The 12,563-nt window shown below is 44.3% G+C and overlaps 4 protein-coding genes across 4 annotated transcripts; 1 reads left to right on the forward strand and 3 right to left on the reverse strand.

The window, feature by feature from the left end:
* Nucleotides 1-976: 976 nt before the first annotated feature.
* On the reverse strand, nt 977-1,471 carry TrAFT101_004762 (uncharacterized protein). The gene is made up of 2 exons (XM_024910660.2): nt 1,222-1,471; nt 977-1,160 (listed from the first exon to the last, which is right to left on the reverse strand). Exon 1 carries the CDS (start codon nt 1,411-1,413, stop codon nt 1,225-1,227), a length of 189 nt encoding a protein of 62 aa, XP_024759869.2. The 5' UTR covers nt 1,414-1,471; the 3' UTR covers nt 977-1,160; nt 1,222-1,224.
* A 2,150-nt stretch (nt 1,472-3,621) lies between these two features.
* Nucleotides 3,622-5,599, reverse strand: TrAFT101_004763 (uncharacterized protein). Its single transcript, XM_024902603.2, has 11 exons — nt 5,469-5,599; nt 5,263-5,413; nt 5,172-5,195; nt 5,049-5,103; nt 4,937-4,995; nt 4,702-4,867; nt 4,581-4,647; nt 4,431-4,512; nt 4,141-4,375; nt 3,951-4,077; nt 3,622-3,879 (listed from the first exon to the last, which is right to left on the reverse strand). Exons 1-11 carry the CDS (start codon nt 5,512-5,514, stop codon nt 3,749-3,751), a joined length of 1,143 nt encoding a protein of 380 aa, XP_024759868.1. The 5' UTR covers nt 5,515-5,599; the 3' UTR covers nt 3,622-3,748.
* A 1,247-nt stretch (nt 5,600-6,846) lies between these two features.
* On the forward strand, nt 6,847-9,734 carry TrAFT101_004764 (uncharacterized protein; the record flags this gene model as incomplete). Its single annotated transcript, XM_066127278.1, has 2 exons — nt 6,847-7,618; nt 7,679-9,734. 2 exons carry the CDS (start codon nt 6,847-6,849, stop codon nt 9,631-9,633), a joined length of 2,727 nt encoding a protein of 908 aa, XP_065983389.1. The 3' UTR covers nt 9,634-9,734.
* Nucleotides 9,735-9,844: 110 nt separating this feature from the next.
* TrAFT101_004765 (uncharacterized protein) lies at nt 9,845-11,344 on the reverse strand (the record flags this gene model as incomplete). Its single annotated transcript, XM_024909928.2, has 1 exon — nt 9,845-11,344. The coding sequence occupies one exon, from the start codon at nt 11,342-11,344 to the stop codon at nt 9,845-9,847; it is 1,500 nt and encodes a 499-aa protein (XP_024759866.2).
* Between the last annotated feature and the right edge of the window lie 1,219 nt (nt 11,345-12,563).

The following is a 12,563-nucleotide window of genomic DNA, read 5'->3' on the forward strand; positions in this document are numbered from 1 at the left end:
TCGTATTTCGCACTTTTGGAGCTCCTACAATAATTTGGAGATGTGTCAGCGTCCTAGCGGTCTAGGGATGAGCTTTATGAGTTGTATTATAATGTATTGTTTCCGTAGAGTAGGCTTCTATGCGTAGAAAATTTTCGGTAAGTCGACAGGTGCAGGAATCTTGGTTATGGAGGAATTTAGAAACGCCAACCATCTCGCCCTGAGCTACGGAGTACAGGGTCCTCGTGATGTGGGGGATACGCGTACTAGCTTAGCACTATACGGCCCGAGGGACGGCCCCATAAGATCTGGTTGGGGCCGACAGCTGAAATTCCATATTCGTAGGTAGCCGAAATGAGAGCACAAACATGGCGGATGTTCTCTGCTCCAGTCTTAATGTGCAGCAGTTGGATTCACCATGAACCAAGCTAGGGACGGGAACAGAGTGCTAAAGAGAAGTAGTTTTATACCAGCAAGACACTATAATTTCCAAGCCTCTGAGCTATTCTGAAGTATACCAGCGTTCTTCCAACTCTAGACGGTGTTGGTGTGTCTGTTCCCTTCTTAGAGAAGGCGTACGCTGGAGCGTAAGTTTCATCGGAAATACGTAAGCCGGAATATATATTGATATATGGGATATAAATACTGTAGCATCAAACTGATCGTTTCATCTCGATGAACTTGGTTAAAGCTTCCCATCTTTAAAGGTCCTAGAAATGAGATTTTATTGATGCCGTGACAATGTCAAGCTAACTTATTATTCCAAAGCCTTAAGGTGTCAAGCGTCAAGCATGTTGATGAATGATTTTCTTCCAATATCGCAGACTCTGGCAGTAGACATCAAGTAACTACATACCGTAATTTAATATAGCTCGCTCTGTTAGACGGCATCCAGCATGTCAGGTTATCAATTCGATCGAAGTGGCATTTGAACGAACTGAACAGGAGAAATCACTCATACAGGCGGTTATCACACTTTTTCAAGCTAATGTTTATCCTGGAATACTTAGATTTATCGGTGGATATCTGGGACTATGGAACTCATAATAGAAACTCCCTTTAATATACTTCCATCCCTCCTCCCGAATCACTCTGAGACCACAGTGTTCATATGTGATCCAGGCACATTGACCCAGTATTCGAGTTTTGTCCTCCTCCGTTCATTTCATGGTCCATTTTCACTAATCTACTTGGTTAGTTATGGATTTTCTATTAATTCTGAGCATATGGGAAGTAACATACAATTTAGCAGCTTGTACCGAGGCTGCCACCGACAGAGCAGCCGACTGGGCCGCAGTTCCATACGTAGCAAGTGCCGCTGATGCAAATATCTCCAGCAGCGCAGCCACGCTTGGCGAGAGTAGGCTCTTCGACGTTGGTGGGTGCAGCGAAGGCAGCAGCAACTAGAGCAAGGAGGACGGTGGCAGTCTTCATTTTGAAGGTGTGTGGGAGTTGAAAAGTTAGAAAAGTAGATTTTCTTGGATGAGTTGTTATTTAGCTGTGGGCGAAGAGTGATGGGGATAAGAGGATTTGAGATACGACCTTGGACCTGATATTTATAGTTTTCGACTTATCGTAAATGCCAGGCCACCATTTCGTATTGCCATAGCTATATGCACGCTTTCAATAATGTGTTCCAACCCATGCAAGGGGGGACCAGAAATTGTAGACTTCAAAAATGAAAATACGCATACTGTGATAAAATAGACGCATTCTCTTTGTTGAGAGGATGTGGATACTGCAGTGTGTAAGAGTGGAGCTGTGTGCTGGTTGTTTCCCCAGTCTCTGTGTTTTGTATCATCACTTGCCATGCTTCCTGTATAATAGATCTAATGCATTCGGTTTTAGGCTTATTCAAAGAGTCCTCGTACTTTTAATGAAGTCTATTGGGGTTACGTTTCAGATCGGGCAAATACCACCGTAAAAGTAAATCCAGGAGCAATATTTAATAAAATACATTACGCCAAGGGGGTAACCCAAGTCTAATATATTGCCCCCCAGAGTGGACTTTGTAGATAATATGATGTAAATTGAAAGATAACTGGTTTCTAGTGCCCCATTGAAAAGTTGTTGAAAGCATGACTTCTCAATACAAAGCGTCTCGTGTTAAAGAGGACGATGATCTGCATATTTCACCTAGAGTAAAAGAGTAGAAGATGGAAGAAATCACTACTATTCTGCAATGTACGGTCAATTGTGATACATCTAAAACAAGATATGGAATGATTTTTTTGTTACAAGCAGCTTGCAAAACAATCTGGACTGCAGAGTGAATAAGTGCATACAATAAGATAATACATACTACACACAACCAATACACGGAAAATATATCGCCGCTTAGTTACGCTATTGCCCTCAATTCGTATGCCGATTATTTCCCCAGTCCCGGGTTTTTGCAAGCCGTTTGTACGGAAGTCGGAATACGAGCAATATCACCACTTCAGGCTATACCAAACACCCGGTAACATGCAGCAGAGTAAGCTGATGCAGACCCTTTCATCAGAATCGGACCTTATTGCTCCACATTGTGACTGCTGCTTTCGGCTAGATCGTTGACAAAAGGCGATGTTAGCGGAGTAGTAGGCCCCTCATTTTCTCTGCCAAGAATGGTCTTTTCTATTATTTTCTTTTGTCAGCCTATTGCTGTAAATAGCAGCATATGTTCAATATTCTATTTACTGACTCACGGGAAAATTAGCTGCTCTCCAGCGAGGTCAACGGGCACTATTAGCAGTTAAGAAACAAAAGTAGTGTTTAATTTATGTGCTATAGACTTCCACAACTCATTTAGATCTATAAGGTGAGATCCAAAAGTCTGTTTCTTGCTAGTCGACAGCGGTAATCGCCAAACTCAGGTAAACGTACATGTAGTCACAGGGGATACCCGTGTAAGATATAAAGCAGGGGGGCGACAAAGCGGCTAGTGCACAGCTGTTCAACTTTTTGTTACGTGTTTATAAATGTTATGTTAAGTAAAGTACATAATAAACCAAGAATACTGATGGAATACGTTTTAGCATAGTTATATATATTGCAGTTACTCATATTATCTTATAAAATTCAGTCAGAACCATTATTCCATTGGTAGATCGTGTCAATGTTTTAAGGTGAGCTATCATCGCGGGTAGCCGGGCACCAAAACCCCTGCTTGTAATCCTTGTCCAGGGAGCCTTGTCAGCATTTACGCACACACTAGATAGGTATTTGCCGATTTGACCCCTCCATGTTAATGATGAGATGGGGAGATGTTCTGCTCAAGTGCGCTACTGTATGGAACGTTGAGGCTGGAACCCCGCCGAATCTCTCTTCATATCGGGTGGTCGGCTGCCTACCCCAGGGGATTGGAATCAGCACTACGGGGTATCTCTCAATTACGGAGTATCCTTCACTAGTCATGGGGGAGGCTAACGGAGTATCTCTTCTCTCACTTGGTTACAGCAACACGCCTATGAGATGAGAAACCTGAAAGAGTATATACCAGTTACGTTGGCAAGTCTATATAAAGCACAAGGCCATACGGCCAGCAATATATACTACATGGCTGCTGGCCTTGCTGATAAAGAGGGGAGATGATTATGCAACGAAAACGATAGGGTTATAATAACCTTACAAATTTGCTAATGGAATATTCCTCATGTCTATGACGAAAGGAACTACTCTTCGTTCTTCGTTTACACGTATTATTTTAGTCGTTTCATTTTCGGCCCTTGGCATTAGTTCTAAAATTATAAACTATTATTCTGCCAACTCAATTCCCTAACGTTGATATTTAGGCAGAAAGAGCTGCACTAGCTAATTTAGCCCCTTGGACGCGGTTTGAGATCTTTTGAAATGCGATATCCCTGGCAAAATCCGGACTTCCATGACTTGGCTTGACGTCAATGGAGAATGGAGAGAATCCTTTTGGTAATTTATTCGTTAGTTACATATCAACGGGGAATACGAGTTAAAATTAGAGTCTTGAATCTTACCGCAATCATCTGTTGCCCCGAGCTGGTCCGGCGGTATGTATTTGCTGGCAAGTATCAAATGGTCGGCAATTTCTTCTGGGGTCTCAACTCTTGGATTGAGAGTATTAATAACTCCAATAAAAGCAACCTGGTTTGATGTATTAGCATACGTACGATCACCACATCTGCGCCCTATAAAACATGAGCATACCTGTTTGACGCCATTGGCATCTTTGCGGATATGCTGCCCAATCTTTTTATATATTTCTTCACGATCCTTCTCAGAAGAGAGCTGGATTAAGAAATATCCCGCATTAATTTGGAATAGAGATGGAAGTAGCTTGTGATAATCGACATCTAGTGAATGCACAGAATCACAATCGCCGCCAGGACAGGTGTGCAGGCCAATGTTAATTCGTTCTTCGGGAGTGAAGCGACTAAGAACCCTGCATATGACTTAGCAAGATATCTTATAGGCCTCAATGCACTACTTATACGTACTGGTTGATCAATAAGATAAATCTTTCAAGAAGCTCGGCGTTTGTCCAAGGATTCCTAGGATCGTTTCTTAGAGCGAGACGACCTGGATGTGAAATAGAAGCCCACGTTAGTAACTTAATGATCCTTGATACTCAACTTTAGCAGATATACCTTCTGTGAAGTCAATCGAGACTCTCTTCGCGCCTGTTTCGAAACATGCCCGAATGTCTTTTTCGCACTGCGTGCAAAAAATTAGCCAGTATGTTATTATGAAGCTAGCACTACAGCTTACTTCATCAATTAAATCTTTAATAAAATCTGCTCGAGGGTAACCTTCTAATTCTCCCTGGAGGGGGTATAAAAGGTACATCATACTCGGTGAAATGACAGCTTGCTTCATAGGATTTGAGGCGTAGGGTATAGACTTTTGGAGATTTTGAGACGCATATGTCGCATATCTAATTCATGAGATCAAAGGTTTTTATTAGCACTACAATTCTCGCAACTTAAAAATAAGAAGATCATACTTGAAAGGCCCTTTGACCAGGCGTGGAAGCTGGCGGTGATGGCCATCAGCAAAATAAGCCTGTTGATGGAGGTTAGCATATATTAGTATTCGATTTCCTCAAAGAAGCATACAAATAACTGGCCGTCCCCTGCAAAATTATCAGGTAGTCCAGCACCCTTGAGAGTTCTGTATTCATGTGTCGTGAGAATCCCAGCTTATAAGTGAAACTAGTTATCGTCATCCCGACTACTTACTCAACAACAGGATATGTCGCGAAACTAAAATTTCATGTTAACATATTCAAGAAAAGATCATGTTATCGTCTGGTTATGTTTTTATACTCACGAGCTAGCGCGCTGCTCTCCGTCAGTTACATAGGTTTCTCCTGCGGCCTCCATCCTCTCAACGGAATCTTTCGCAGCCTTATCCTGAGCGGCCACAAGATCATTGCGAGTGATTAGTCCAGCATCATAGTCAGCAAAAGCCTTTTGTAAATCTGCCCTTTTATTAGCGCTAGTTTATATGATAGTGAGCACTGGGTATTGTCTTACAGGCGGGACGAGGCAGTGAGCCCACTACTTCAGTTGGGATAATCATTTTGCGGTGTCACTGATTGCACTTTAAAGTCTTCAGTAGTGTCGATGGTTTTGAGCGTCACTAAAAAGAATGAGGGAGAAAGGTAGATCGTGTTTAGAAGAGTTATGAATTTTATGAACACCAAGCTGACAGAAATATTGGTTCAACCCCGCATCAGTAACGTCAGAACTTTGCGACATAGCGACACATCATAGGCTTGTGTCTGATGCCCAGATGCATTAGTTGTCTCATTTATGAAACTAAAATATTTCGACTCCGGAAACGGCGTTATAGTTTGGGATAGTTTGGGGCTCTGTATGAGTCTATAACTCTAGCGGGCACAATTATACTTTTTCTGGTTGGCGGAGATCTTCAGCAGCACCCATCCTAAAGATATCATGAATTTCAAACATGAGACCAAAAACTAAGCCGTTAGTAAATGTGAGATCTGCCCATGTAATTGTATTCGGTTTGCATTGACAAGGGCTTGCTATATAAGACATCTATCGATGCGGCATATGCAGGGTTGATAGTCTACGAGTTTGCACTTTGTATTGCAAGACAACAATGATAATATTCCACGAATCATTAACTGTCTAAAATATACCTAATAACTCTATGCTGTTATACTTTGAGCTTTGTAGGGGTTTTACAATGGCAGCCAATTGCATAATGATTTCGCCCTCAAAAGATTGGAGTGTAATCTGTCGACTCCTCACGGAACTATTTTTAGATGAAAGGAACTGATATCCTCTGGCCTGATGAATAACTTTGCTTGAAAAGCCCACAATTATTAGGATCTTATTATGTGTAGCTATATCTTATGAGTTCAATGGTCTGTGCGCAACGCGTGAGGCAGTGGGCTGGTGGTTCTGTACTTATTCAAGACATCATAAAGAATGGCAGTTTGAGACTCGAGTAATCTGCAACTGCTGAATTTGCCGCTATAAGTGAACTTCCAAGGAAACAGATCGGTGTGAAGCGCTAACAGCGAGCTAGTCTAAGTCCCAATATGAAGGCCGCCAACAAGACTCCGCGATAGTTATGAGTTTTATAATAAGAGGGATTCAAAGGGAAAATTTTTTGTCTTTCATTAGCTTTGTTTTGACGTACACAATGTTTTATTCAAAGAATTCGCTAGTTAGCAAGATGCAATCAGTTTGGCAATCATGTCTTCCAAAACCTGCGCCGATACCATTGACGCTAAATCCTGGCTGCCAGGGGTGCATGAACCATGGGCGGGGTGAGGCAGAGCAGTCAGCCTGGCTATTTCGTAAAATCCAGTAGAATAGGTTGATTGAATCAAATCTACATCATCTGGGTTGGCGTTCTTAACAAAGTCTATCGCCTTGAATGAACATGTTGCGGAATAGTCTGCAGTATGGCGCTCGACGACTTCTGACGACCTCTACACGCAGGTCGAAACAGGTGGACTTGGTGTGCCCAATCTGTTTCGACTTTGGCTTCACGCAAACTGCATTTCGCGGCACTGTCGAGGACGATCCCACATCAGACTCTTCCAACTCTAGACCACCAAGCCCTAGAAATGGACAGACCGAGAAAGAGATTGTCAAGGAGACGCCCGATAGCCCTCCGAAGAAGACAGCTTCCGGGATATCTCAGAGTAGCGCAGTGGGGAGCAAAACACGGTCTTCTGTCAACAGGTTGACCAGCTCGGAGATTATGAGGCATAAATTTGATAAGAATATCGATACCATTTACACTATGCCTATTGACAACGATATAGTTGAGAAACGAGTTTATGACATTCTCAGCGGCGAAAACCCAGACATCAAGGAGAGTGGGTATGAAGAGGCGAAAGCCTTTGTCAAGGCTGAGCTCATTAAAAATAAATCCATCCCATTCACATATTGGCTTGAGCAGCCTTGCCCTGCACATCGTGATACCAAAGGCGAAACCGCACCCTGCGTAACCTTTAGGCGCGGGCTTCACGACTATATGATGGCAGCCAGTGGTGGATATGCGGACCGTCAACAGTTGATGAAAGACTTGGGATTTATTAACACAGGAGGATATTCAGCATCTCAGTGTCTGAGAATAGGGCATATGAGTGCCGGGGAGATACCAACACACGTGTGGTCCGTCGAGCCCTTCCTCAAAAACGGTACATATCTGGATAATTCGATCATTGACAAGTGACATGGCTAACACGTTTGGTATGCAGAAATTCCATCGCCGTGGAGACAGCCCTGGTATCCGGACCGTGGATTAACCATCTTTGAACGACCTGACACTTCTGGAAACACCGCATCTGAGCAAGCTTTCCAAAAGGCTACCAGTTGGTTTCGTGAATGCAACGATACACACTCAAGTTGCTCGCTTGGAGAAGTTTCAGAAATGCCCGAACGAGTTCTCGATATCTTTGCTGAAGATACCATCTCTGGTGTCAAGTTGATTCACACAAACGGCCAAAAAGCAAGATATGCTTGTCTAAGTCACCGCTGGGGAAAAGATACTTCTCAGACAATAGGAATGAACATCAATTCCTTGTGCAAGGAGGTTCCATGGGATTACCTTTCGCCCACGTACCAAGATTCTATAACCTTTCTGCGAAAGTTTTCGAAATGGCACCAGGAAGAGTATGGAGAGCCTATACGCTACATTTGGATCGACAGTTTGTGCATCGTACAGGACTCCAAGAGTGATTGGGAGAAGCACTCTCTCAAAATGAGCGACATCTATTCTAATTCCTCAATTACTTTAGTAGAAAGCCACGAGCTGGACACTGCAAAGAGATTGTTCCAGGATTCTTCCTTTAGGGATATTTCGAAGCCGGTTTCTATTAGAGATGCACAAGGCAACAACCATGAACTACATTTCCGAAAGCCAATTCATCATCCCACCTACATGATCAACGATGGTAGCGTCCCCGTCTGGAAAAGAGCATGGGTGTTCCAGGAACGACTTCTCTCACACCGTCTCCTTATTTTCGGACCCGATGAGCTCTCATGGCAATGTGCCAGCCACCACAGATGTGAATGTGGCCTCGATGAATCTGAGTCGCAGACTGTGAAGCTCATGAAAGAATGGGGGGATAATATTTACGTACCAGAACGCTCAGCCGGCAGCAGGAGAGATATGCAACAACTTCTTGGTGATAACCCCTCTCACAGCCAACTTCGTCGCGCGTGGAGACACGTCATCGAAGCATACTCTCAGCTCGACTACACATATCGCAGCGATACTCTATACGCTATAGCCGGCCTTGCAAAGAACTTTAACTCAAGATTAGGCAGCAAGGATTATTTCGCAGGAATCTGGTATGAAGAATACCAAGAGGGCGAAACAGAAGATTTTCAACCACAAGCTGAGACAGCGCTGGATCTACTGTGGAGATTGACATACTTCAAAGACGCCGAGAGAAAGGACTTGCCAGAGCCTGCTGTGCCTATTTCATGGAGCTGGGCCTACCCCGAGTGCGCAGTCACGTATCCGTTTGTAAACGATGAAGCGACTAACCAATTCTCGCTGGTAGCTTCTATTGGCGGCGCTCAGAATGTTCCAAAATTGCCCGACGATCATGACAAGCCGCGGGACTGGGTGAAAGACGACATGTATACGGAGGTGCCTCCTTCGGCAATTGTCATTATTGGGCCTATTTGGAAGACAAAAATGACTGCAACAGCGTTCTCATTCACAATCAGCAATACAGAGTATCCGGAATACACCTACTATTTGGGAGCCATGTCAGCTAGTATACTCCAGGAAAGCGCTGTTGGGAGAGAGATTGTCCAAAGGAGGATCCTTCTCATGCCCCCTCAAGAGGAAGATGAAAGCGACGAATCTGCCCTTCAGAAGATGCCTCCCTTGGTCTTTTACCCGGATAGCATGCATGACGTTATCACCGAGTCGCTTTACTGCCTTCCTATAGCGAGTTTCAAGCGCCTACCAATTAAGAGCACTGTGAAGGAAAAGACGGTATTTGCAGCTCTGGTTCTCGAACCTGTGGGACACAAGGCAACTACTGAGGGCTACGATCCGGATCTATCTCATAGAGACGTTTCGGAATTGGTGTTTCGAAGGGTTGGGTTGGCATATACGACAGATGGGGGCTGGACTGATCAGCATGATAAGCTTTTGGAAAAGTGTCCTGTAAATCCTGTCTATCTAGTGCGGTAAATAATTTAGTAAAAATTATAGAATGTTTGAAGACGGAAGTAGTAGAAGTAGTAGAAGTAGTAGAAGTAGTAGAAGTAGTAGAAGGTAAAAGACATAAATAAGCCGTGTTCTATTAAAGTTCTATTAAAGTTCTATAATTGTATTACTCATTAAATACGAAAAGAAAGAGAAGAAGAAAGGAAGAGAAAACATTACACAATCATCTGTTACGTTAAATAAGCGAAACGTCAAAGCCATGATCTTTAATATCACCAAGCAGGCGCTCCAAAGGCTGGGCATATGTAACATCGTCGTTCCCATTCGGGGCCGGGTGGTGTACACCCGCCATTATAATCCCGGCAGGGCGCCTCTCCATGTCCCACACACAGGAGCCAGAGTCCCCTTTGAACGAAAACGCCGTTTGCTTCTGGCCAGTACTGCTCAGCGATGTTATCGCCCATTCCTCGCTGTAGCCTTCCATGTGTCCATCCAAGGTCTCCTCTCGGCGAACGAGAGATTTCAGGGTGTTTCCGAGGCCAATCGTCAGCTCTTCACTGGCTCCATACTTGACCATGACCATCGCTGGCTCGTCGTTCCTGGCATTGTTAGCAGGCTTGTAAAGCTCACTCATGGGAACGACGTCATTTGTAAGCGTTATGGTGCAGTCCCTTGGTATTGGCACCATTAGTCCTGCCAGCTCCTCCCATCCGCGTGTATTTCTGAATAGAAGAGATGCAATTCTGTCATGTCGTCCGACAAAGACCTTGTTCTTGAGTGTGCCGAGCTGAGCCTGGTGGCGGCTGGGCAATAGCTCAATGAGCGCCCAGTCTCTTTGCCATGGACCGTTGCCGGGAGCCTCTCGCTGAGCTGGTGCAAACGCAAATGCTGGCGAATAAAGAAGCGTGCCAAACACTCTTGAGGAAGAGGCCACGTACGGTCTCATTTTTCTGACGAAATCCTCCATGTCGTCTGCCATTGTTTCGTATGTGGCTGCTGATTCCGTATCATCACAATCTCGGAACGCTTGAGCGTGATTACGATCGTTTTTAACGTAGAGTTCATATCGCTCAAGTCTTCTACTGTAAGTAGGCTGGTCTATTTGAATGACTTCTCTAGACGGCTGGAACTCCTGGTGGCGATATGATTGAATGCCCTCAGTCTCATGGTTTACTACCACATGCCTACAGGTCAGGGCCACGATTTTAGGGTGATTTTTGGTGTTAGATGACTTGAGAGCGAGGTATATGCCCTTGGTGCCAGATCTGGCATCGTCATCCTTCATTGATATCTTGGTACCGAGGCAGTCGGACAGGTCTGCACTGTCCTTGCAAATATATTGTGTGAGACCCTTGAAATGCGCTGAAAAAAGTTGGAAATGGTTTGGAGTGTCGGCAGTAGTAGCAGATCTAGTCGCAGAGGGGGCATTGCCGCATGAGGTTACAAGGCTTTCGCGTATTTCGCAGTGAATATTGCTGATGCCATGTTCTTCCAGAATCTCCTTGCATCGTATTGTGATGGGGTGCGCCTCGCTCCAAGTCAGTGACTCTGGTTTGACGGATACCAAGAGAGTTGTATGGAATTCTCCTGTCCAGCCAAGGCGTAGGATATCAACCGCTGTCCAGTCTGAGACGCTGACGGCTTCTAGGATCTGGATCCTAAGAGAAGATGTTGCGTCGTTCCACAACCGATGCAGCAATGGATCGCCCGCAGCAGGCCGAAGCGATTTATACATATTTACGGAGGGTGGAAAAGTTGTGGTGTCGTATCGGTGCGGATTCTCCCAGGCATGTGTGCTTGAGCGAGCAACAAGCCTTGGGCAAGAAGGAAGCCCGTAGTAGTAGAAGTTCCTTTCCTCGACGCTTGGCGGGGATGGCGGCTCCATCATCAAATCGGCTAATTTTAATAGGGTATGTGTGTAGTCGTCAAAATGTTAGTAGTAGAAGTCGTAGAAGCTGTAAAAGAAGTAGAAGAAGTAGAAGTATTAGACGCAGTAAAAGGAGTAGAAACTGTGGGAGCGATGGGAGCAGTCGAAATAGTAGAAGCAGCAGGCACTAAATTCACACATCTATTATTAAGTTTAGATCCAAATCTAGTTGATATATGTGTAACTTACTTATATACTTTACGGTTTTACTCCTACAGGCTATACATCATTTTAAAGAGCCACTGTATTAGACAGTAGTCGAAATTCTCAAGCGGTTGGCTCTGAAGCCTTTTGCGAGCAGGTGAAGACTTTTTGTCCATGTTAATCCATCTACTTACCTGATAGGTGTCGCCTTATCTCTACGTACCTAGGCAAGTTGACAAGGCAAGAGGCCACTACTATTTACTAGGCATCCAGAATGAGATGGATAAGATGAATGAGATGTGCGCTTACAAGGATGTGTATGAAGAAAGTTAAAGCGTGCCTCCTGCAATAATCGCCCACGATAGAATGAGCACAGACATAGGGTATGACAACAAATATCGGACGACGAATACATCGCAATATGCTGGGCTGTAGCAACAAAGCTTTGAGACTTTGGTTCGTCGTACATTCAGTCTGTAGAATATGCAACCTCCTCCGTGGAAATGGGGCAACGCAAGTCTCTTCTCATCCTATCCCACATGGCATGCGACTAGCAGAAAGAGAAGCTTTGCCTACTTTACAGCAAGATTAAGCCGTCACTGAAATTTGAATTTATCATCCTGTTTGGCGGATTACTAACTTTGGGGGGTCTTTAGCTAGCATTGCATACGCAGTGTTATATTGGGCCAGAAGCTCTTTCTCCATTCTCATATCATGTATGGTATAGGGAAATCTGACCAATCCAAGTTATTTCGTCGTCAATCTGATGGCCCGCAATAGCTGCGCGAGTCATTCTACGCGCTTAGAGTGGGCAAATCCGTTATTCTCGCGATATTAAGCGCCGCTGGTTCTTAGATCTGACCTTGAGGAGACTCCACTCATC

This window comes from Trichoderma asperellum, chromosome 3, assembly GCF_020647865.1.
Source record: "Trichoderma asperellum chromosome 3, complete sequence".
In the NCBI taxonomy this organism is placed as follows: Eukaryota; Fungi; Ascomycota; class Sordariomycetes; order Hypocreales; family Hypocreaceae; genus Trichoderma; species Trichoderma asperellum.